At 35.9% G+C, this 24447-nt stretch overlaps 1 protein-coding gene across 10 annotated transcripts in view; it reads right to left on the bottom strand.

Moving 5' to 3' along the window:
• The window catches only part of LOC105046734 (uncharacterized), a 202369-nt gene extending 178336 nt beyond the window's left edge, over positions 1 to 24033 (bottom strand). For 3 of the 10 annotated variants that reach the window (XM_073259546.1, XM_073259547.1, XM_073259549.1), the window contains exons 1-10: positions 23696 to 24031; positions 22958 to 23143; positions 19411 to 19500; positions 18503 to 18576; positions 18262 to 18417; positions 17951 to 18059; positions 17687 to 17742; positions 1435 to 1489; positions 1287 to 1343; positions 1070 to 1171 (exon numbers count right to left, since the gene is read on the bottom strand). In XM_073259546.1, the coding sequence (XP_073115647.1) occupies positions 1070 to 1171; positions 1287 to 1343; positions 1435 to 1489; positions 17687 to 17742; positions 17951 to 18059; positions 18262 to 18417; positions 18503 to 18576; positions 19411 to 19500; positions 22958 to 23143; positions 23696 to 24016 (1206 nt within the window). In that variant the 5' untranslated portion in view covers positions 24017 to 24031. Of the gene's footprint in view, positions 1 to 1069; positions 1172 to 1286; positions 1344 to 1434; positions 1490 to 17686; positions 17743 to 17950; positions 18060 to 18261; positions 18418 to 18502; positions 18577 to 19410; positions 19501 to 22957; positions 23144 to 23695 lie in introns of those variants that run through there. The other 7 variants (XR_012142145.1, XM_073259552.1, XM_073259548.1 and 4 more) reach the window with 5 other exon arrangements.
• Positions 24034 to 24447: the final 414 nt, after the last annotated feature.

Below are 24447 nucleotides of genomic sequence, written 5' to 3'. Positions count from 1 at the left end.
TATCATACAACATACACACAAAAATATGTATATAAATGGACACGTATATGTATATGTACATATTGCACCTCATGGTTATCAGCTAGAGCGGTATGGCCATTCAAACCAGAACCTGACGAACCAAATTGATGGCAAAACCAAGAAAGCATAACACCTGGCTGAAACTGACAAGCCAGCTGGTCTTCTTGCTAAACCAATAACTCACACAATTTTGGAATAACTGATCCATTAATTCATGGAAACCAGATGACCTTTTTTTTCTCCTGTTTCCACATCAAGTTATGTTTTAGTTTTAAGGTATTTTAGTAATTTATTAGTCATAAAACATTAAGGAAATAAGTAGAAGCCTAAATCCAAGTGGCATCCCCTGATCCATCTATAGTCTTTCCTCTTTACTCCCTATCACTCTCTCCACTCCTTTCTTCTTACCTGTTATAACAACACCAACAACAACATCAACAGTGAACAACTAGGCTACCTAGCTCCAACAAGGTCCTCCCTCGCCCCCTCTCCCCTCTCCGCACTCGCCACCTACTCCCTATAGGGTCTGACAAGCCCCTCCCCATCCTCACAATTTTTTAGTTCCTTCATCTGTATCTAAATTGTTATTATTTGGCCTTAAATACTAAGTAAAGTTTCACAATATCTGATATCCATGAAACTTCCTTGAAGTAGATGATTTTTGGTTCAAAATCAAGAAAAGGACAACTTAAACAATCTTAAATTAGTACATTCAAGTCCAATAAAATTATCATAAACTGGAACAGAGCCAACTAATGAATGACAAGACTAAAGCAGTCCACATTTCATATTCAAAAGTACAAGGATGCCTATAAACTTTACATGATCGTCTTACTTAACTCATGATGATAGAAGCAATAAGTTTTATCAACCCTGTAATTAGATTTGAAAAACTAACAAGATTATAAACATAATAAACAGCTCTGTACATGCATCCATGACCAACAAACATGCAATACATTGCCAGCCTTTTAATCTTACCCATGCATGAGCACATACAAAACACTCCATATGCACACATGCATAAAATATTCTGGCAGAAGGATACCTCAGTTTCAGTAACAAGGGATAAGCTGTAAAGCCTAATAACATGGGCAACCGAACGCAGGACCAAACGGCGGAAGGTAGGTTCCCCAGCTTCACCTTCAAGCTGAAATTGCATAAGACAGTGCATCGAGGTAAAATTGAATCTCTTCCTCATAGAAGAAAATATTATGCCAGGAATCAGTAGAAGTTATCACAACTATCAGATCCTAGTACACTACCTCGACATTAGTCCGAAGTGAAGTCATAAGAAGTGAACATATTTGGTGGCGTAGGACCTAGTGCATGCCAAATTGGCTCATATTAAAATGCTCAAGAAATCAGAGCTACAGAGGTTCACATCAAAAAGTTGCAGCAAACAAGACAAACCTGTTCATAAGAAACCAAGGTTTGGAAGACAGCAACATAGTGGGACAGAATGAACCTGTATAATGCATGAATCAGGACCAAAATTAGTAAAGCAACTCAAAATCAACATATAATTTATAAAGCAGCACAGAAAGGTACGCCATCTCGGTACTAGAACCCATACTGGTACCATTCTATTACAATGTTAGTACATCCAGTATGGAGGCCAGTTTGGTATATCAAGTATTAGTATCCCCCCCCCTCCATACCACATACCGGTTCAGCGGTGATACGATACAATACTATATGGTTGATACACACCGGTACGCAAACCTTGCAGCAAAGACTCACATAACACTTAAAATATGTTTCTATGGTCATTCACGGACATCGTAACCACCTAAGCTGATTTTGTATAGGTGACTAATGTATTGGAAAACAGAAGTGAATGTATACCAATGTATTCTGAACAACCAAGCATGCATATCAGAAGTCCATAATCACATGGTATTAAAATGTTGGAAACTTTGAGTCCTAAAATTCTAGTGATAGCTTATAAAGCAGCATAGAATCACAAAACACTTGAAATATGTCTCTGTAGTGATTCACAGTCATCATAATCACTTAAAACTTTGCATAGGTGACTAATGTATTGGAAAATAGAAGGGAAGGTATACTTTTGTATTCTGAACAATGAAGTGTGCATACCAGAAGTCTGTAATCAGATGGTATACTTATGTATTCTGAACAATCAAGCATGCACACCAGAAGTCCATAATCAGATGGTATTAAAATGTTTGAATCCTAAAATTCTAGTGATAGTACTCCCTTGGATTCTTATTTAATGATATTAGAGGGTGAGTGACAGGAGCTTCATTATTAAGAATGTCTAATACTCTCACAACTAATATGCATTGAATGCATGTTTCTTCTAGAGTTTAAACTACTAGGTGCACTATCTAGTCACGGCAGTGGGTAAGCAAGTAAATAATGAGAAAGAAAGGGATCAAAAAAAAGATAGCTATCTCTGAAAATGAATTGGAATACTGATAGAAAGCTAACAGCGGAAAGAATTTAATACTGACAGCACCAATGGCATATGTGAAAACCAAGAACACGTAAAGTTTGTTGCAGAAAAAAGTGGCCACAATAAGGTTCAAGCTGAAGCCCTTACCACTTGCACATGTCATAGATGATGTGACTAATATTAGGAAGGAAAGAATCCAAGAACATAAAATGAGAATGATGAACAACATGTTCAGGTGGTTGCATAACAAAAAATCCTTAGGAGTACCAAAGTAAGGCATCTCAGAATTGTATCAGTGCTAAAAACGAGGAAAGAAAGACCTAAGTTATCTTGGTGAACCTCTGGAAGCTATAAGAACAGATATGAAAATGCCTGAATTGATAGAAGCTGTAGCTCTTATTAAAGATGAACCGGGCAAGTTTAAATAGTTGGCATTAGCTTTTGTTAGTCAAGGCAACCCATGCAAGATGTTCTCAGTAAAATTGTGGACCATTCTGTAAAGGCTGTTAAAGTTTCATACTGAATGTTACCTATAAAAAGGCAATCACTTTGTCATTTATTCTCAAGGTAGTCAGTTATTATTAGTTAAATAGTAAGAGATGCAAAACCTAGATCAATGGAGAATATTAGAAGATGAGAAGTAATGTTTTCTAAGCAAGGAATAAAAAGTTGATTACGAAATAGCTAATAGAAGATGTTTTAGAGAAACTAAAACAACACAAAAGGTTAATACATGCGAAAGCACTATGGACATCAAACTGAAGCAATATCTATATCTTATGTAGAAATTTGCAGGCAAGCTAAAATGAATATTTACAACTTGGTTTACCATGTGTGGTAGGTGGGCCTTGTTGCAAAAGTAAAGTTGCTCCATTGTGACCTAGGTGTCAGAGGTTCAAAACATAGAAACAGCCTCACCACTTGGTCTTAAGACTATATACGTCTTAAATCTTCGTCAAATCCCGCAATTGTTGAGTTCCAGCCACGCAGCAGAAAATAATTTTTAAAAATTTTAAAATCAAACAAGTCAATAGCTTTCATAATTAAAACTATTGAGTCAAACCCAAAACCCTAGAATCACCTTGCCAATATCGATAAAACAAAACAAGTATGCAAAAAAGAATAAAGTTTTTACTTTCACCAAAAAAGACGAAGTGGCACATTATTCTCCACGAGACTCCAAAGTAGAAGCCCTCCAACGGTGATCCACACGGAAGTTAGCCAAGGTCCTTCCTAACCGGTGCACTACCGCAGCCCTTTCTTCTCAAGAACACTGCCTGTTTTGAACTCAAGGAACGAACGCACCAAAGCCCAATTGCTTCCGATCTTGCCACCAAAATGACACCAAGAAGATACTCTTCAGATGTCTCACAATCTAGGATTTGATTTTTGGCTCCAACACATGGAAAAATCAAATCCTAGGGCACACTAGCAACACTTGTTAAAAATCTCACCGCCCTTCTTGCAACTTTTTCCAAAATTTTTCTTTTGCCTTTTTCTCAGATTTTTTCCAAAATTTTTCTTATGATTGTCATGCTCCTTATCTCTGGTTTCAACCCAAAAACACAGCAGCAAAGCCATGTGGGACGTCCCCTTTAAATAAAGGACCAAGGGACCTGTCATGGGACCAAGGGGCGCCAACCCTTGGCGCTCCACTTTCTCATGCGGTGAATAAATTCACCGTGTGGAATTATGGCGCAAGAGAGCCTTCACACAGAAGGACTCTCCCTCTTCTGCGTGCCATAAAAATCCCATATAAATTTGGCGGCACTCCACTTTCTCACGTAGTGAATAAATTCACCATGTGGAATTATGGTGCAAGAGAGCCTTCACACAGAAGGACTCTCCCTCTTCTGCGTGCCATAAAAATCCCATATAAATTTGGCGACAAATCAAAGGAGATCAAGTTGAGAAATAAAGGCAACGCGTTAAGATAAGAGTCTTCGTGAAGAAGGACTCTTCATCTTCACACGTTAAAATAAGTGAGGCGGCATTATTATTTTGGCGTGGCATCTGGTGGGCGCAAAGGAGTCCTTCTCCACTTGAAACTGTTTCAAGTTGGGTAGGAAACCAATTAAGATAGACCCAATCCCATTAGCTCAAAGATAACTGGTCTAGATTAGCTCAAACACTTTGATCCAAACCAATTTAAGAACTTGGGTTAATACAATGTGCTAGCATATCAAATTAACCCATAGAATTTACATTAAACTCTAATTAAATCAGACCAAAGCCAAATCCCAAAGGGTGTGACCCATTGGGTTCCAAATCTAACTAGCAGTGAACCAAGACTTTCGACGTAACCCTAATCCGATGAGATTAGGTCACCCGAAGAGTCTCAATCAACTATGACTCTTCCTAATTGATTCCAGAATTAAACTCTTTTAATTCTGACGAGTCCACAAGTCAAGATTGACATCTAGCAACATGTCATGACTATCCGGAAGATTTGAAAATTTTGATGAAAAATTATCAAAATATCCTTCAGCGGTAAGTTACCATGTACTTCAATCTTTCAGTCAAACAACATCCCAGATGAGCTGTGGACATGGAAATATGTCAAACCCAATCACTTATCTTTATGTATCTCAATCTGAAGGCGATGATTCAGTTGATGATATATTAGAAATCCTTTTCTAATTATCATCCTACTTTGGCCAAAGACTTCCAGAATCACCGATCTATGAGATCACATAGGATGTTCGCTCCACTTATTAGGAGTGACTGATCTCTTATTGATCACTCACAATCTCCATGCACACTTCATCACATCAGAACACCCCATACAAGGATCAAAAAATCAAGTTAGGAAGTAAATCAAAATATGGATCCATGTACATAAGGTACCATAGTGATCTCAGGTCAAAGGATCACTTACACAACTCCCACTAGAGAATCATCAGTTGACATGTAAATAAAACTCCATCTGATATTCTCTCGCAGGTCTATTCAGTGAACTCATTCTCTGATGAGCACCCATATTCTTGTATTAGTGTCACCACACAAGTGGTTGTGAGATCAATTATCCTCATTTCTAAACATACATAGGACATGCCAGTCTTACCGGTATCATTGATCTCCGACTTAATGAACCAATGACTAGGAATATTTTAGGTCATGGCTATCAAGGATTTAGGTCTCACTGACATGATCTCATCACGGCCCTAAAATCATTGTCCGGACCTATGGGATTCATTATAATCTTAAAAATAATAAGATGCAGCATATAATGAATCAAAAAATACCTATTTTATTAATAATATAAATATCAATTACATGAGTCTGGAAGATAAATTACAATAAACACCCTATCGTATCCCATATGTGATTGACTTGTAGGACATTATTCTTTCAATCTCCACTTGCACTAAAGCCAATTGTCCCTATACTTGATATCCATGCTATCAAGGTGGCAGTCAAACTGCTGCATTGACAAAGCCTTAGTGAACAGATCCGCTATATTATTCTTGTTGTCAACTCGCTCCACGATCACATCGCATCTTTCGACTATCTCTCGAACGAGATGGAACCGTCTTAAGATGTGCTTGGATTTATGATGAGACCTTAATTCTTTGGCTTGAGCAACTGCCCAAATATTATCACTATAAAGGGGCACTGGTTGTTCAATCCCTGAAACTACACCCAATTCTATGATGAATTTCTTCATCCAGACGACCTCCTTAGCAGCCTCACTAGCAGCAATATACTCAGCCTCAATGATCGAGTCCGCAATAGTTTGCTGTTTGGAACTTTTCCAACTTACTGCACCACCATACAGAGTGACCACATACCCAGATATAAATCTGCTATCATCCGGATCAGATTGAAAACTAGAATCAGTATAACCTTTCAGTTTTAAATCAGATCCACCATATATTAAAAAAATATCTCTAGTCCTTCTCAAGTACTTAAGTATGTTTTTCACAGCTTTTCAATGATTCTCCTCGAGATCAGCCTGAAATCTGCTTACAATGCCCAAGGCATAAGCCACATCAGGTCTGGTACATAACATAGCATACATAATCGATCTTTATAGCCAAAACATAAGGAATAGAACTCATTCTATTTCTTTTTTCAGATGTCTTAGGAGACATCTTCTTAGAGAGTTGTATGCCATAACCTATGGACAAGTAACCTCTTTTACTTCTCTCCATGTTTAACCTCTTCAACACAAAGTCAATATACCTAGACTGGGACAAGCCTAGCATCTTTTTTTGATCTATCCCTATAGATCTTTATACCAAGTACATAGAACGCTACACCCAAGTCTTTCATGAAAAACCTTTATGATAGCTAAGTCTTGACCGATTGCAACATCGAGATATCATTCCCAATGAGTAGTATATCATCCACATACAAAATCAAGAAGACAGTAGCACTCCCACTAGTCTTGTTGTACACACAAGGCTCATCCACAATTTTTATGAAGCCAAACGATTTAACTGTCTTATCAAAACGGATGTTCCAACTCCTCGATGCTTGCTTTAATCCATATATGGATCTATTCAACTTACATGCCTAATTTGCTCTCCCACTAGAGACAAATCCCTCTGGCTGAGTCATATAGACTTCTTTCTCAAAATTTTCATTAAGGAAGGCAGTTTTGACATCCATCTACCAAATCTCATAGTCATGGTATACTGCAATAACAAGCATTATCCGAATAAACTTGAGCATGGCTACCGGCGAAAAGATTGTTCATAATCAACACCTTGTTTTTGTCTAAAACCTTTTGCCACCAGCCTGGCCTTATAGATCTCTACCTGGCCATCTACTCCAATCTTCCTTTTGAAAACCCATTTGCAGCCTATTGGGGTCACACCCTCAGACACATCAACCAAAGTCCAAACTTGGTTGGTATACATGGAGTCTATTTCGAATTTCATGGTATTGAGCCACTTGTCAGAGTCACTACTCATGACAGCTTCCGAATAGATCGTAGGATCATCATTTTCAATGATGTGGGATGTATTGTCATTCTCAATGACAAACCCATACCTGAGTGGTACATTACGCACTCTACTTGACCTTCGGAAAGGAGGTGTGTGTAATAGCTGTACCTCAACTATGGGCACATCTAGTTGAGAAACAATTTGTGAATCCTGGATGGATTGTAGATTTTGAACTTTCTCAAGTTCAACAGACCTCCCACTACCACCTTCTTGGATAAACTCTTTCTTCAAGAAAACCGCATGCCTACCAACAAACATCTTTTGTTGAGTAAGATTATAGAAGTAGTATCTTATACTCTTCTTGAGATAATCTACAAACCTGCATTTTTCTAATTTAACATCCAGCTTAGGTCCATCAATATTTTTCATATAAGTTGAGCAACTCCAAATCTTAAGATGCTTAAGATTGAATTTTTTTTCTTTCCATATGAAATATGGAGTGCTAGAAACAGATTTAGAAGGTACTTTATTTAAGATATACGCTGTGACCTTGAGAGCATATCCCCAGAAGGATAGCGAAAGATCCGTGAAACACATCATGAACCGCACCATATCTAATAAGGTGCGATTCCTCCTTTCCGCAATTCCATTTAATTGTGGAGTATCCGGAAGTATCCACTGAGAGAGTATTTCATTTTGTTTTAAATAATCGAGGAATTCACTAGACAAATATTCTCTTCCTCGATCAAATCGAAGAGCTTTAATACTTTTACCAGTTTGTTTTTCAACCATTCTTTGATACTCTTTAAATTTGTCAAAGACTTCGGATTTGTATTTCATTAAATACAGATATCCAAACCTAGACCTGTCATCAGTAAATGTGATGAAATAAGAGTATCCATCTCTGGTTTGAGTCGATATTGGACCACAAACATCAGTATGTACAAGGTCCAATATGTCACTCACCCTTTCTCTATGTCCAATAAATGGAGTCTTGGTCATTTTTCCCATGAGACAAGATTCACAAGTTCCATATGATTCATAATCATAAGGATCAAAGAGTTTATCTTTGAATAACTTGTTAATTATTGACTCATTTATGGAGCCAAGTCGGCAATGCCAAAGGTATGTGACATTCACATCCTCTCTCTTTTTTTTCTTCATATTATCAATATAAAATACATTATCATTAAGTGAAAGAAACAAAAGACCATTATCAATAAAAGCACTTCCATAATATTCATTAGAAAAAAATATAGAACAACCATTGTTCTTTACATTTATTTCAAAACCTTGTTCCAATAACAATGGTATAGAAATAATATTTCTAACGACATTTGGAATATAATAACAGATCTTTAGTTCCAAAATTTTGTCTGAAGACAACTTCAAAACTCTAATTCCTACAGCTTCGACCTGAATGAACCCTCCACTAGCGTCGAACAACTCGAAGTCACCTTTATTCAGACTCTTTATTTTCTGTAGATCCTACAACGATTTGCAAAGGTGTGAGCCACAGACGATATCTAATACCCAAGAATCTAAAAATGAAGTACTTAATGATAAGTTAGTTTGTATCATATATAAACTTTTGACAACGTTTGTCGGTTACACAGTTGTAAGGTACTCCTTGCAATTCCTCTTTCAGTGGCCCTCCTTGCCACAATGAGAGCAAGTACCTTTGACGGAAACCTTTTTCGCCTTCTTCCTGGAGATGCCAGCCTTAGGATTCATCTTTTTCTTAGAATCCTTCTTGTCTTTCTTCTTGTTGATCTTATCAACCAGAAGTACCAAAGCCTTTTCACTCTTGAAATGACTCTCTGCTGTTTTCAACATGTTCAGCAGCTCTGGTACGCTGATATTCAGTTTGTTCATATGGTAATTTATAACAAATTGAGAAAAAGAGTGAGGGAGAGACTACAGGATCAAATCCTGACTCAGTTCACCGTCCATGGCAAAGCCCAGCTGTCCCAAACGAGTGATCAAATCAATCATCTCCAGGACATGCATTTGTACGGAGGTGCCTTCAGTAATGCGGGCACGAAACAACTGCTTTGATATTTCATGTCGAGCAGTTCAACTTTGTTCCCAATATAACTCCTTAAGATTAAGGAGTATAGAGGGAACATCCATGTCTTCATACTACCTCTGAAGCTCATTGCTCATGAAGACAAGCATGATGCATTTGACAGTCATACCGTCATCTTTCCACATCTTGTATGTGGTCTTTTCCTCCTCGAAAGCATCTTTCTCCAAGGGAATCTGGTGCAGGTGTGTCCAGAATGTACGAGACTTTCTTCTGAGTGAGAATAATTCTCAAATTTCTTAACCAGTCCACGTAGTTAGATTCAGTCAATTTGTTTGCATCTAGGATACCTCTAAGTGACAGTGAGTATACCATGTGTGTAGTTAATCTACAATAAAAGAACACAATATAAGCGGACGACTCATGATGACATTCACAATTAGATTAAAATTTTTGTCTAATTGTGTCTCCCACTATTTTATTGAACTTCATAGCTCTCATCTATGAAAGTCGAGAAACATACTAATATTTCTTAGTGGGGTTGAGATCCCTATTCCTCACAAACACCTTGTGGATAGTACAACAAGTATTCATGAGTTCAAGAGTAAGTAACTCTTTATCAATTATACCTCTACAATTCTCAATATTTTTCTTTCTGACCTCTAGATCACATATAGCCTTGTGGATAGCACAACAAACTATAGTGTTCTAGTTAAGTTAACCTTTCAATCCCATATGGTAATATTTAAATAATGCTGCCCTTGTGGATAACACAATAAAATAACATAATTCAAAATATGCCATAAGCATCAATATGCACTTGATCAACATCATATCAATTTCTATAGTAAGTCTTGTGGATAGCACAATAAGCTCACTAAGATCTTGACAAATTTCTTATCGATTAAGTTCGAAGGAAGGCCCTTGTAGTGTCTACATCACTAATCAATCTAAGTTCAAAATTCAATAAGACCAAATTGATCAGATCAGTAGATGGGAGGCTCCCCATAGCTTTTCTTAGACACCAACATAGTGGGCCAGACCAGCATACGAACCTAATTAGAAAACCATCTATCACACTTTTCTCGATATCAATTGATCTAAAGAATTCGACTTTTGAATTGAAAGTGAATCCCGACATTACAACTTAATATAATTTTTAAGAGGAACTTTGAACTAGTCTCGGTACATCCTAACTACATCTACATAAAATATACTCTACATATTATGCAATATGGCATGTAATCACCAATTATACTAGCAATCATATAAATATGCCAAAAATCAAATAAGGGTGCAATTGAAGTCATAACATATGACAAGCATATCCAAGAAATACAACTAACCCTAATCATATTAGGCATGCATAACACCCTTAACCATGCATCGATTTAAGCATGAAGCTACCAGGATAATATAAATTCCAAATTATCATAAATTCACAATTCTTATAATTGAAATTTAAAATCATGGTACCTATAAAATCAAAAATATTTTTTGAGATTAAAGATCAATGCTAAAAATCAATGCAACATATTTGGCAATGTATGATCAATAACAATTCTATGCAACTACTTTGCACTTGTTTGATCGAATCAGACAAGGATGGCTCTGGTACCACTATTGGATTCCGACCACGCAGCGAAAAATGATTTTTAAAAATTTTAAAATCAAACAAGTCAATAACTTTAACAATTAAAACTATTGAGCTGAACTCAAAACCCTAGAATCACCTTGCCGATATCGATAAAACAAAACAAGCATGCAAAAAAGAATAGAATTTTTATTTTCACCAAAAAGGACAGTGGCACGTTAGTGTTCTCCACGAGACTCCAAAGTAAAAACCTTCCAATGATGATCCACACAGAAATTAGCTAAGGTCCTTCCTAACCAGTACACTGCCGCAGCCTTTTTTTCTCAAGAACACTGCCGGCTTCGAACTCAAGGAACAAACGTGCCAAAACCCAATTGCTTCCGATCTTGCCACCAAAATGACACCAAGAAGACACTCTTCAGATGTCTCACAACCTAAGATTTGATTTTTGGCTCCAACACATGGAAAAACCAAACCCTAGGGCACACTAGCAACACTTGCTAAAAATCTCACCGCCCTTCTTGCAACTTTTGCCACTCAATTTTTCCTTACCTTTTCCTCAGATTTTTTCCTGAATTTTCCTATGATTCTCACGCCCCTTATCTCTGGTTTCAACCCAAAAACATAGCAGTAAAGCCATGTGGGACGTCCCCTTTAAATAAGGGACCAAGGGACGTGTCATGGGACCAAGGGGCGCCAACCTTTGGCGCACCACTTTTTTACGCGGTGAATAAATTCACCGTGTGAAATTATGACGTAAGAGAGCCTTCACACAGAAGGACTCTCCCTCTTCTGCGTGCCATAAAAATCCCATATAAATTTGGCGACAAATCAAAGGAAATCAGATTGAGAAATAAAGGCAATGCGTTAAGATAAGAGTCTTCATGAAGAAGGACTCTTCATCTTCACATGTTAAAATAAGTGGGGCGGCATTATTATTTTGGCGTGGCATCTGGTGGGCGCAGAGAAGTCCTTCTCCACTTAAAACTATTTCAAGTTGGGTAGGAAACCAATTAAGATAGACCCAATCCCATTAGGTCAAAGACAACTGGTCTAGGTTAGCTCAAATATTTTGATCTAAACCAATTTAAGAACCTGAGTTAATACAATGTGCTAGCATATCAAATTAACCCATAGAATTTACATTAAACTCTAATTAAATCAGACCAAGGCCAAATCCCAAAGTGTGTGACCCATCGAGTTTCAAATCTAACTAGCAGTGGACCAAGACTTTCGACGTAATCCTAATCCGATGAGATTAGGTCATCCGAAGAGTCCCAATCAACTAAGACTTCCTAATTAATTCCAGAATTAAACTTTTTTAATTCTGATGAGTCCACAAGTCAAGATTGACGTCTAACAACGTATTATGACTATCCGAAAGATTTAAAATTTTGATGAAAAATTACCAAAATACCCTTCAGTGGCAAGTTACCATATAATTCAATCTTTCAGTCAAACAACATCCCAGATGAGCTGTGGGTATGAAAAGATGTCAAACTCAATCACTTATCTTTATGTATCTCGATCTAAAGACGATGATTCAGTTAATGATACATTAGAAATCTTTTTCTAATTATTATCCTGCTTTGGCCAAAGACTTCCAGAATCATCGATTTCTGAGATCACATAGGATGTTTGCTCCCTTTATTAGGAGTGACTGATCCCTTATTGATCACTCACAACCTCCATACACACTTCACCACATCCAAAACATCCCATACAAGGATCAAAGAACCAAGTTAGGAAATGACCCAAAATATGGATCCATGTACACAAGGTGATCTCAGGTCAAAGGATCACTTACACAACTTTCATTAGAGAATCATCAGTTGACATGTAAATAAGACTCCATCTGATATTCTCTCGCAGATCTATTCAGTGAACTCATTCTCTAATGAGCACCTATATTCTTGTATTAGTGTCACTACACAAGTGATTGTGAGATCAATCACCTTCATTTTTGAGCATACATAGGACATGCCAGTCTTATCGGTATCATTGATCTCCGACTCAATGAACCAACAACTAGGAATATTTTAAGTCATAGCTATCAAGAATTTAGGTCTCACTAGCGTGATCTCATCACGGTCCTAAAATCATTGCCCGGACCTATGGAGTTCATTATAATCTTAAAAACAATAAGATGCAGCATATAATGAATCAAAAAATATCTATTTTATTAATAATATAAATGTCAATTACATGAGTCTGGAAGATAAATTACAATAAACATCCTATCGCGTCCCATATGCAATTGGCTTGTAGGGCATTATTCTTTCAGTAATGATGGGAGCCTCGTGCACTAGGATGCCCATTTATTATCATGCTTGTTAAGAGATGACTAATTCATTTCCTTGTATCTTATCAAATAAAATCATAAGGAGATGCAAAAGAGAACTACATTGGGTTTATGAATATTCAAAAGCAGGTCTTTCCGTCATCAAATCTCGATATATAGCCAATGACCCTAGTACAATAATATAAATATACCATTCACTCCATTGTTTACGGCAAAATGGAAAGACAAACAATAAAAGAAAGCAAAGAACAGTTTCTCAATCAGTGGTGGATCTAAAAATTTTACTTTGTGGGGTTGATATAAAAAAAGAAGCACAGGAACGATGGAGAGAGAAAGAAGAAAGAAAAAATAATAATAAAATATTATTTTTAAAAATATAATAAAATATATAAAAAATGATATGTAATATCTTAAATATTCTTTATAATAAAATATTATAAAAAATACTGTAGCAAAATTTTAGATATTATTAAATATTAAAATTATAATGGCCAATAAAAAATTATTCTACTCATATATATTTGATATGAGTGAAAAAATGAGAAGACAGAAAAAACTAAAATATTGTTACAAAAAAAAAGAAGCAAAAAAGAGACATACCTAATTCAGGTTAAGAAGAGAGACAAGAACAACATATGATTTTCTATTGCATTAGGAGTGATTAGGGTATAAAAAATAAATTTATGTGGGGTTTAAATGTAAGAGGTGGATGGATGGGGACCATGGGGTTAGAGTGGGGATTAAAAGACAAATAGAAAAATAATGAATAAAGAAAAAAAAGAATGAGAGATGGAGAAAGAGGTCAAAGTGGTGTAAGAGAGGAAGAGAGGTGGAATTTGTGAGTCATTAAAGAAAGAATGTAGGTCATAATTATTCTTTTCATCTTTTGATGTGATCCTTCTAGGATATAAAACATAAGTCGACGTGGGGTTTAAATATAAAAGATGGGTGGATGGAGTTGCGATGGGATATTAAAAGATAAAAAATGAAGTAATTAATAAAGAAAGAGAAAGAAGGAGAGAAAGAGAGAGAGGTCAAAGTGGTATGAGAGAAGAAAAGAAAGAGAGGATACGCGAGTCATTAAAAAGAGAGATTATAAATCATAATTACTCTTTTAATGTAGTATTTTTTTATCCTTTAATTCTTCAAAATTTTACATGAGATATGGAGTCAGTTCATAAAATTAATGGTATCAATTTTAACTTTTCCTACATATGCATGTATACATATATATATTTGTATGTATGTACATACATACATACATACATACATACATATATATATATATATATATATATAAATGTATGTATGTACGTACGTATATATATATATATATGTATGTACGTACGTACATACGTACCTATATATATATCGATATACATACATATACATATATATACACATATATATACACACACACACACATATATATACATACACACACACATATATACACACACACATATATATATATATACATATATTACACACATGCGCGCGCATATATATATATATATATATATATATATATATATATATATATATATGTATGTATGTATGTATGTATGTATGTATGTATGTATATGTATATATATATATATATGTCTGTATGTATATATGTATATGTATATATATATATGTGTATATGTATATGTATATATATATGTATATGTATGTATATGTATATACATATATTACACACGCGCGCGCGCATGCATGCATGCATGTATGTATGTATATGTATGTACGTATATATGTATGTATATATATATGTATGTATATATATATATATGTATGTCTGTATATGTATATGTATATGTATATGTATATGTATATGTATATGTATATGTATATGTATATGTATATGTGTGTGTGTGTGTGTGTATATATATGTATATGTATATGTATATATATATGTATATGTATGTGTGTGTGTGTGTGTGTGTGTGTGTATGTATATATGTATATGTATATGTATATATATATGTGTATATGTATATGTATATATATATATGTATATGTATATGTATATATATATATGTATATGTATGTATATGTACATATACATACATACATATACATACATATACATATATATATATATATATATATATATATATATATATAATATTTTTAATTTGTTTGTGGGGTCAATTGACCCCACATGAACTTACCTACATCCGCCACTGTTCTCAATGCTCACAACCAAGGTCTTAAAACATTAGGGCTTTTAGCAATCACAGGATGGTACAGCACGTACTGCAGTATAGACCCATATTTACCCATGATTCAGATAGCATAGAATGGTCCTCATATCAATACAGGACAGTATGTGGTCGATAAGGAATGGTAAGGGCAGTACATTCTGATCCCATACCATGAATTTAAATGCTTGTTCACCATATTGTTCATAAGATAAAAGGTGTGCAAACTTGATTTCAGTTTCGAGTGCCAGTTTCAGCAGTTCCTGCAATTCCACTAGTCCAACGAGTTTTCAGATTTCAGCCACCCCCCACCCCCCACAAACCAAAAAACTAGAAAAGGAAAAATATAAGAAAAATGAAACAAGCCAGGAAAACATATGTTGCTTAATTTTAAAGCGCATTTTATCATTCACTATATTAAGAATTAAGATATTCAATTTGGTGATTTCAGGATACGAGTCTAAATTTATAAAGAATATTAAAATCATTAATAACCAATTAAAATGTTAAAATCATGCTACATTCAATGTTTGATAGCAATCTGATTTCTAAATCCCTAATAATTTAAATATATATACAAGGCTAAAACAAAGTAACATGGATCTACCTATGCATATGAAGCTTAATTTAACTTTATTATAATATCAAGTACCAAAATTATAAGCTTCTAAGTACGAAAAAGACTAAATGAGACATGCGTCATCCAACTGCCATCTAAATTTTAAGCTGTGATCTAATAAATGCAAATTGAATGTAGTGAATCCATTTTTGGAATCCAATCTTACTATGTCCCATCTCTCGTGTCCCGTTAAAAGGCTTGTCATTAAGACCCAAAAAAACGTCTCTTATGTCTAGAAAAACCTATCTATTGTTTTTGAAAAGTTGAATGCTCAAATGCCTTTAATTTTCTAAAAATTTCCAAAAATTTATACTTAAAACCAATGTTTTAAATATCAAGGTAGAGGGCCGTACAGACCAGCAGTCAGAAAGCTATCTATTCTTTTTGCAACGTTGAATTGCAAATGCTTTTAATTTTCTAAATATTTCCAAAAATTTAAACTAAAAAGCAATATTCTAAATATCAAGGTACAGGGCCGTACAAACTGGTGATCCATATGGCATATGCCATATCGGCAACTGTGCCAACAAATAGTATCAATGGGTATGCATAGATATGGCCAACATCCATGTAGGTTTTGAGTTTAAACTCATAACCCAAACATTGGTTTTGATCTTATATTCATTCTTCCGCATGACTTCAATAATGAAATAACATCTAATGCATGTTTGACAAATCCTCCAATGATTTATACAATTAAACACAAAATTTGGATATGCAAAGAAATAAAGAAAAAAGGAAGCAGAAGATTCACCTAGCTAAAATGATTTTCTAGCCCAAAAACCAATAATCAAGCTTCGATCCTGCAAACCAATCTCCCTAGGTAGCCTTCCCTACCCCCTCACTTCCTCCCACCTTTATATAGTAAAGAATGATTGCAAAAGGGGCAGTTTTAGTTACTGTGCATTACAAGATAGCACTGCTAGAATAGGGGCCAGTAGGCTCAGTCAGGGCGAACTTGTCCCGATCTGCCCTGAGCCGCTCAATCCATGTTTGGTTCAAATGATTAAGCTGTGGCCTGAGCAGGATTTGCACAAACACATTTCCCCTTCTATTGCCAAGGGTCTGTGCAGTACATATCATATTGAGAGATCTCATACAAAGAAATATCAATTGAAGGTCAGTTCATGACTAAAAAATGAAAAAAGACTGAAAATTGACAGTTACCGCCAAATATAGTTAAAGAAATGGATAAACCCTAAAATGACTGGTAAAGATTGAATGAAATAACACATATCTAGGTTCAATCAGCTTGTCCTGAAACCGATGAAACCACCACATCTGGACTAAAATCAACCTAACACTGACCAAAACCAAACTTTGGGGGTCAGTTTCAGCTAGTTTCCAGCCAAAATGAACTGGTTCATTCTGAAATTGTAAACCTCAGTAAGACATAAGCAACAGCATGACATCTTTGAATACAATTATAATGGAGAAAAGTCTAAGCAAAAGTCATCACATAAGACATGGTTAAAAACATAATCAGCTACTGCTAACTGCTGAATTGACTCAAAAGTAGGAAGCATCAGATCTAAAAACAAATAAGAATAAAATTAAACTGAAATTTTATGAGCTAAAATACTATTCCAAAAGAAGATAGGATACTTACTCAAGTATATCAAGAGCAAATGTCCGTTGAAGCAAATGAACTCGCAACCAAATAGACTGGTAAAGATGGTGAACAGGAGGAAAAAATACTTTAGAATGTTGGTACAGCATGTCTGTCTAGATTGTACTAAAAACAAGAAAAAAGTTAATAAATATAAAAGTCAATGACTTCGTGTGAAATGACCACTGATTTGCAAACAAAAAGAAAATATAGATGCTTTTCCAGTTATTTAAACAGGGCCGTTAGCTTTCATTCAGCACATACAGAGCCACCTGCAGCAAGTGCTGTCAGATCTTCAAGCAGACGAAGCCCCAGTTTTCCTGCCTTAGTTAGACCTTTCCGCAATGTTGGCCCTCCAGAAACCTCCATTGATCTGTCATATCCTCAGTGATTAAACAGCAACAAAATCTTTGTATTTTAAAAAATAATATCAAACAAATAATTGTATGAATGTATGCTGATGATTATATACTAGTACACTTATATAATTGTCTAATTACGTAATTTTATAACTATCATTAGATATATTTTGAACATATGTCTGAAGGATATTTTGAAGTGATACTGTTACATACATCAAGTGACTGAAACTGCGACTAACATCATCAATGACAGAGCTACTTCGAGAGAGATGGCTTCCAGAACTAGTTTTGCCAGAAGGGAGTGATTCAGTAGAAACAACATTATCAAAAATTAAAGCAACTGCCTGCCTGAAAGTAGCTGCTGCAGTACTGGACCCAAAAAGAAATTAAAAAAGGTTAAAAAATGAAACTCATTTAATGTCAGTGGCTAAGAATACTTTCCATTAAAACGTACTTGTGTACACTGTCAGAAGACCGATTACTTTCGAGAAGCCGGAGACATATGCCAAGAGCTTGAGCCATGTTGTCCTGGGATAAAGAAAGCATTGTCCATGTCAATGGTATGTTTAAGAGGGTGTTGTTAAAGATGTCACCCTTAAGAATTATACTAATGCTCCGTATGGTACTTCTATGCAATATCTTGTGTCATGTACATGAAGATTTAGCGGACAAATGCAGCATGACACCTTGTTCAAGATGCATCACTCAATTTCTAGTTAGTTTTCAATTAATATCTTCCTGTTGGAATAAAACTCCTAATATAACAAGAATCCTTTAATATTAAGGAGAATAAAATCCCAAGGCCTCATATCAAGTTTTCAATACCTTGGCACAGTGCACAAGGCTCCTGCTATTGTGGGGTATAGGGAGGTTGAGATTTACACAGCCTTATCCCCCATATGCAGAGAGGATGTTTTCATGTTTCAAACTTGTGACCTCCCGGTCACGTTCGCAGTGCTCAGTGCATAGAAACTAAATATCCACAGAGCTTTGCACCTCTAATAAATTTTATCTTGCAAACCCCCTTAAAGAAATTTAGATAAAACCCACAAAAAAACATCCAGCAAACTATCTCCACTTGCAAATGGGATATAAACTGAAGTAGCAACCAGCTAGACAGATGCTAGTTGCCATCTTCCACAACATTTGCAGCACTCAATGCACAGAAACTAAATTTCCACAGAGCTGGACCTTTAATAAATTTTATCTTGCAACCCTCCTAAAAGAAAATAAAATAAAATCCCGCAAAAAAGCATCCATTAAACTGTCTCCACTAGCACATGGGATATAAACTCAGTTACTAAGGTTAGCAAACATGATTAGAATTAGGCGACAAGGACAGAAAAATACTGCCATTATTACCTCATCTTCAGGATGTAGATGTGACTGGAATATAATTAGTATAGTTTGTAAGGTCTTGAGTTGAATGCTCTCATCTGCCATTTCAGCATGCTGAACACAAAAAAACAAAAATAGATGGTTGGAGAAAATACAGCCAGTTATCATGCAAATATCAATTTTAGATGATATGTTGGAGCTGTCATATCATAAACCTCTCAGCTGGAAACCAATGAAAGGTTCCAAAAATTTTAAAAAATAAGATATCCAACTGCAAGATTTACCACAAACAAATCTTTGCAATTAACAATAAACTGAGCAGAATGCAGAAGGTTATAGGTTGAACTACCAAATATTATCAGCAGAACCAAAATTCCCATTTATATACGACATGTATAAGAATGCGTTCATCTTAGCAAGTTTGTAGAATTGATGTGTTTGTTGTGCATATCTGATGCCAGTTGGTTTCCTTCAAGGACCAAAGATGGGCTTGCCCCATCAGTTAAGCTCACTTGAAGTTGTGAGATTGAAAGGAAGTATGATTTCTGGTTCATACTCTGGGGTAAATATGCTTGTTACAAAATCTGATATTTGCCTGAGATTTTAGGCTAGATTTGATTCTTGGGAATTAGACTTCCTGACAGATGTGAATGGCAAAAGTTTCAAAAAGCCAACCCAAAATAGTCAAGACAAATCTTTGTTGGACATCAGAAAATAGTTCAAGGTTCTAAACCACATCTTTTTCTCTTGGTGGATGCTGGGAAGATATTTATTTAAAGAATGAAGCTAGATAATGTTCCAAAAGGGGATCCAAAGGAAAACATTTTTTCACCTGGCAAGAAAATTTACCTTTTATGTTATGAAGGTAAAAAGTAAAAAGAAAATGTTTCACCTATTAGTTACCTTTGTTACCTCTACATTAGCCTAGTTTTTATGACTCTCCATCTGTTAGAAGTAGTAACATTATTGGAGTCTCATCATACATACTAGAGATAAGCAATTCTGAGAGTTTAAGTTGAACAGCAAGCCACTACTTGATTTAAGGTCTTGACCACCACTTGGCCTAGAAACCAATAAAAGACTTTCACCATTAAAATCACTTATAAGCTCAACAAAGCCCAACATTATTGAAGCGATCCAGTTCAGCCATAAAGCTACCATCAAATTTAGCATGAGCATATAGATGGGACAGATCGTTTGCTTTTGTTTTGAGACAACTTTTATTTTACAACCCCTTTTTTTCAACAAAACAGTGAAATCTATAGAGCAAAATCTATGTTGAAAAGGTTCCTTAAGAGGATTGGACCCAACTCTTACAACAGTTTATCCATATGATGTTAACTCTCTAGAAATGGTGTTGAATTCCTAACCTGGGAAAAGTCAAGCAAGATAACATGGAAAAGCTAGTTATGGATATGGAATACCAAGCTTATTCATTGTAAATCAAGCTCATACAATAACAGTAAGCGGCTCTCAAAAATTTTCTGGACCTGCAAGGGTTCTAGAAGAGGAGAAAAGTTTAAAATGTTAGGAAAAATTTCAAGATAAAAACATCATAAATGAAACCACATCTCCCAAAAGAGAAATGGAACCTTGCCTCCTCTAGAGTACAAAAGATATGAAATAATAGATTTCTTTCAATAAACTTTATCAAAAAGATAAACATGAAGTTATCTCAAAGAAACATATAAATATCTCCCTACAGATTTACCAGATTTCAAACATAAATCTAAAATCCAAAGCCAATAAAGTTCCCAGACAAAATTCTTTAAACTCAAATTCTTATAACATAAAAACAAGTGTTTACTACATATTTTATAGTAGGTGGTTGATAATTCTCACATGCTGCCAGCCTTCCAAAGAATCTGACCCTAGTGGGAGCTTTGCTTGTAACAACACAACCTATAAACAAAATAAGAAAAGAAAAAGAAAAAAGAACCACATTACCTAGTTATGATCCCAACAATTTGGGGTCATGAGAGGGGCCTCCTCTGGTGGCCTCCTCTTCCTCTCCCTCTCCTTCCCTCTCTCTGCCCTCCTCTGAGTTTCACCAAGCTTGGCAGCAGCACAGCAAGCTCGGCTATCGTATGGCGACCGCCAAATGCCCTCTCTCCCCTCCCCCTCTCTCCCTCTCTCTTCCTCTCCCATTCTCCCTTTGCCTCTCTTTAAGTTGATTTGGACCCAGTATAGAACGGCACAAAGGCATACCAAACCGTACAAACCGCCGACTGGTCCAGATTTTGATATCGGCATAGCAAACCTAGCTCTGTACAATTTTTTTCCCCTTCTCACATGCTTAGTATCACTTCAAGCCATTTCATGCCTAAAGTCCTTTGAGAAGTTGGGCCCCAAAAGAAACTGCTCCACTACTTTTCCCATCATAAAGGAAAGTTTTGGAGGTATTTACATGTCCTTTTAGACTTGGAGGAACAATCTCTTCTACTAACCATGCCAATGGTTTTCCCTATTAAGTATGTAGACATTGAGAGAGAATGGAGGGAAACATCACCATACTAATAGTAAATTAAAGCAAGAAAATTTTTCTATTACTTCAATTTAGATACTTGCATATTTGAATGGATACACGATCAAATAAATCAAATTATAGCTTGCAAATAGAACTGTTAATAATATTGTTAGCTTCACAAATTCCCCAATTGCGTGCAAGTCATGTCATGCTATCAGTTATTTTTGTAGTAGTTCTTCATAACATCATCAAGTCACAAAGTTCCAACAATATTCCTTGAGCCTTTTGGCAGTCAACAATGTCGAAACTAAAAAAGTGATTGTTGCATATTACATCGTAATATTACTCAATATTTCCTCCTCTCAATTGGTAAGCTTATCAACCATTGCCATTTGGAACAAGTTTAGTTCCTTTTACCTGAGAGCTGACTCATCACCATAAGAAATTTCTTGATAGGCTCTCAATCATACAATAGGGACATAACAAAAAGCCAATCAATTCCAATTTCCTATGGTTTTTAACCTTTGATAGAGCAATTATAGCATATACCTAACCTTTCTTTCCATTCACCAAGTTTAATGGTGCTGATTAACTTAATATTACATGTCCTTAAAAATTAAATACACATGTGTGAATTACATCTAAAAAGGTGACAGTATAAGTCTGGACATCATGCATGCCTCTTAAAGGTCCAAGTAGGCTTTCAACTTGAAGTGCATGTCTGACAATTCTCTAGCACCTTCTTGATAGGGTGGACAAGAAAGTCCTTTAAAGCCCACAAGATTATATGCATGCTACATCTTGTACACATTGATAGTTAGGGTTCAAGCCATGTGAAGGTCTTAAAGCAAAACCTCAGCATTCTTATATGGTTAAATTTTTTTGAGCACATAGTTCAAAACTTGTTATATACAGACAGAAGAAAAGGCCATTTCCTTATTCGAACTACAGTAAGAGGCATTCCATGGATAGAGACATGAATATCATTCCACAAGCTGGGCATTTTCTATAGCCATGCATAAGCATACATCATCAAACAATAAAAATAGAAAAACTGAAAATAGTTTTTTTCTAAATTTGCATGTTGATATAGGAGAAGCTTACATCTTTCAAAGTGGAAAGTATTTCTCTCAGAGCTGATGGTGCAACTGCATCATGTGAAATGAGCTTTTGCAAACATGATAGTCCAATGGCACTCAGTTTTACTGATTTAACATCGCATGCCATGAGAAATATCCTCAATATGTCCCCGTTCTGAGAAATGTCATTCAAACTTGACAGCGAACGTAGCTGAAGACAACATCATAAGACATGGCATTTAAAACATAACTCACTCGGTAGTCCACACTACAAGGTCAAAGATGAAAAATAACAGTTCATTCAGCCTAAGATGTATAATTTTCTCTTTCATGAAAATTATCTTATAGCAACGCAAACAGCTAAATTAGAAGTTCATCTGCAGTTGCCATTGTGTAATTTCAGGAACATGATTTGTTATATCAAAAATCAATAAGAAAACAAACAAATCTATCTGATATCTACTATGCACACTTCCTTACGAAAGAATTTCTTCATAAATCTTTGAAACGTCCACCACAAGAAGTCACCCCATGCTCCGCAAGCCACTAAATATGTAAAATTTCTATGGATATAAGTTAAGAGTAGCTTATAACTCATCTAAATTCTAGAATTTAAGCGTGTATACTTTCAATCACAAGTGGCGGAGTCCACCGCAACAAAATTGAAGCAGTAACACCAAAGCCTCAAGAATTTTATGATAACATGGCACGGATCGAACAAGTAAATGAACGGGGATCGAACGAGAGATACACGGATGGCTACCTTCAAGATCGCGTGCTCCGCGGCGTCTTTCACCGCCGGGTACCTGCGGCGGGCTTCGGCTGAAAGGGCCCGCAGATCGGACTCGAGAACCGCCATGAAGGCCATCTCCTGCTGGGGGGAACGAGGATTCTCCGTTAGGGTTTCTAGGATCGCAGGAAAATGGAAGTGGTTAGGCTTCGTAGCTCGAAGGGAGAGGAAAGCTTCGAGGGAAAGAAAGTGGGGAGAGCAGTGGCATTGCGGGATCGCGAGAGGCAGAGGAGAATGGAAAATGGGATTCGGGCACGGCGAGCAAATATGCTTCCCCTTGGAGTAGGAGAACATTAGGCCAAGTGGAGTCGTCTGATAGTGATCAAACAGCTCTTAAAAGTGGGCCGTCTCGATGACCGGCCAGCTGCGGTGATCGGCTCGGGCGCATTTTCGGAGTTGCCGTATCTGGAAACGAGTGAAGGACCGGGGGGACACAACACAACCGGGGCCTTCAGACACGTGCAGAAGGCAAGATGGTTGCATGGCAAATGTAGAACTAGCGCGTAAACCACGTTTTGCGGGATTTAATTAAATGATAAAAAATAGCTAAAATACGATTCAATTACGATAAAAACAGCAGATACGAAGACACCAAGGATCTATTTGGTCGGGCTGTGAAAATTAATTTATTTTAAAATTATTTTTTAAATAAAATTTTAAAAAAATATTGTGAAAAAAAATAATTTATATTTAAAAAATTATTTGATAAATATTTTTATCAGTAT

This window comes from Elaeis guineensis, chromosome 6 (assembly GCF_000442705.2).
Source record: "Elaeis guineensis isolate ETL-2024a chromosome 6, EG11, whole genome shotgun sequence".
Taxonomy (NCBI): Eukaryota; Viridiplantae; Streptophyta; class Magnoliopsida; order Arecales; family Arecaceae; genus Elaeis; species Elaeis guineensis.
The sequence above is the reverse complement of the archived record's forward strand: the minus strand, read 5'-3'. Positions and strand labels throughout refer to the sequence as shown.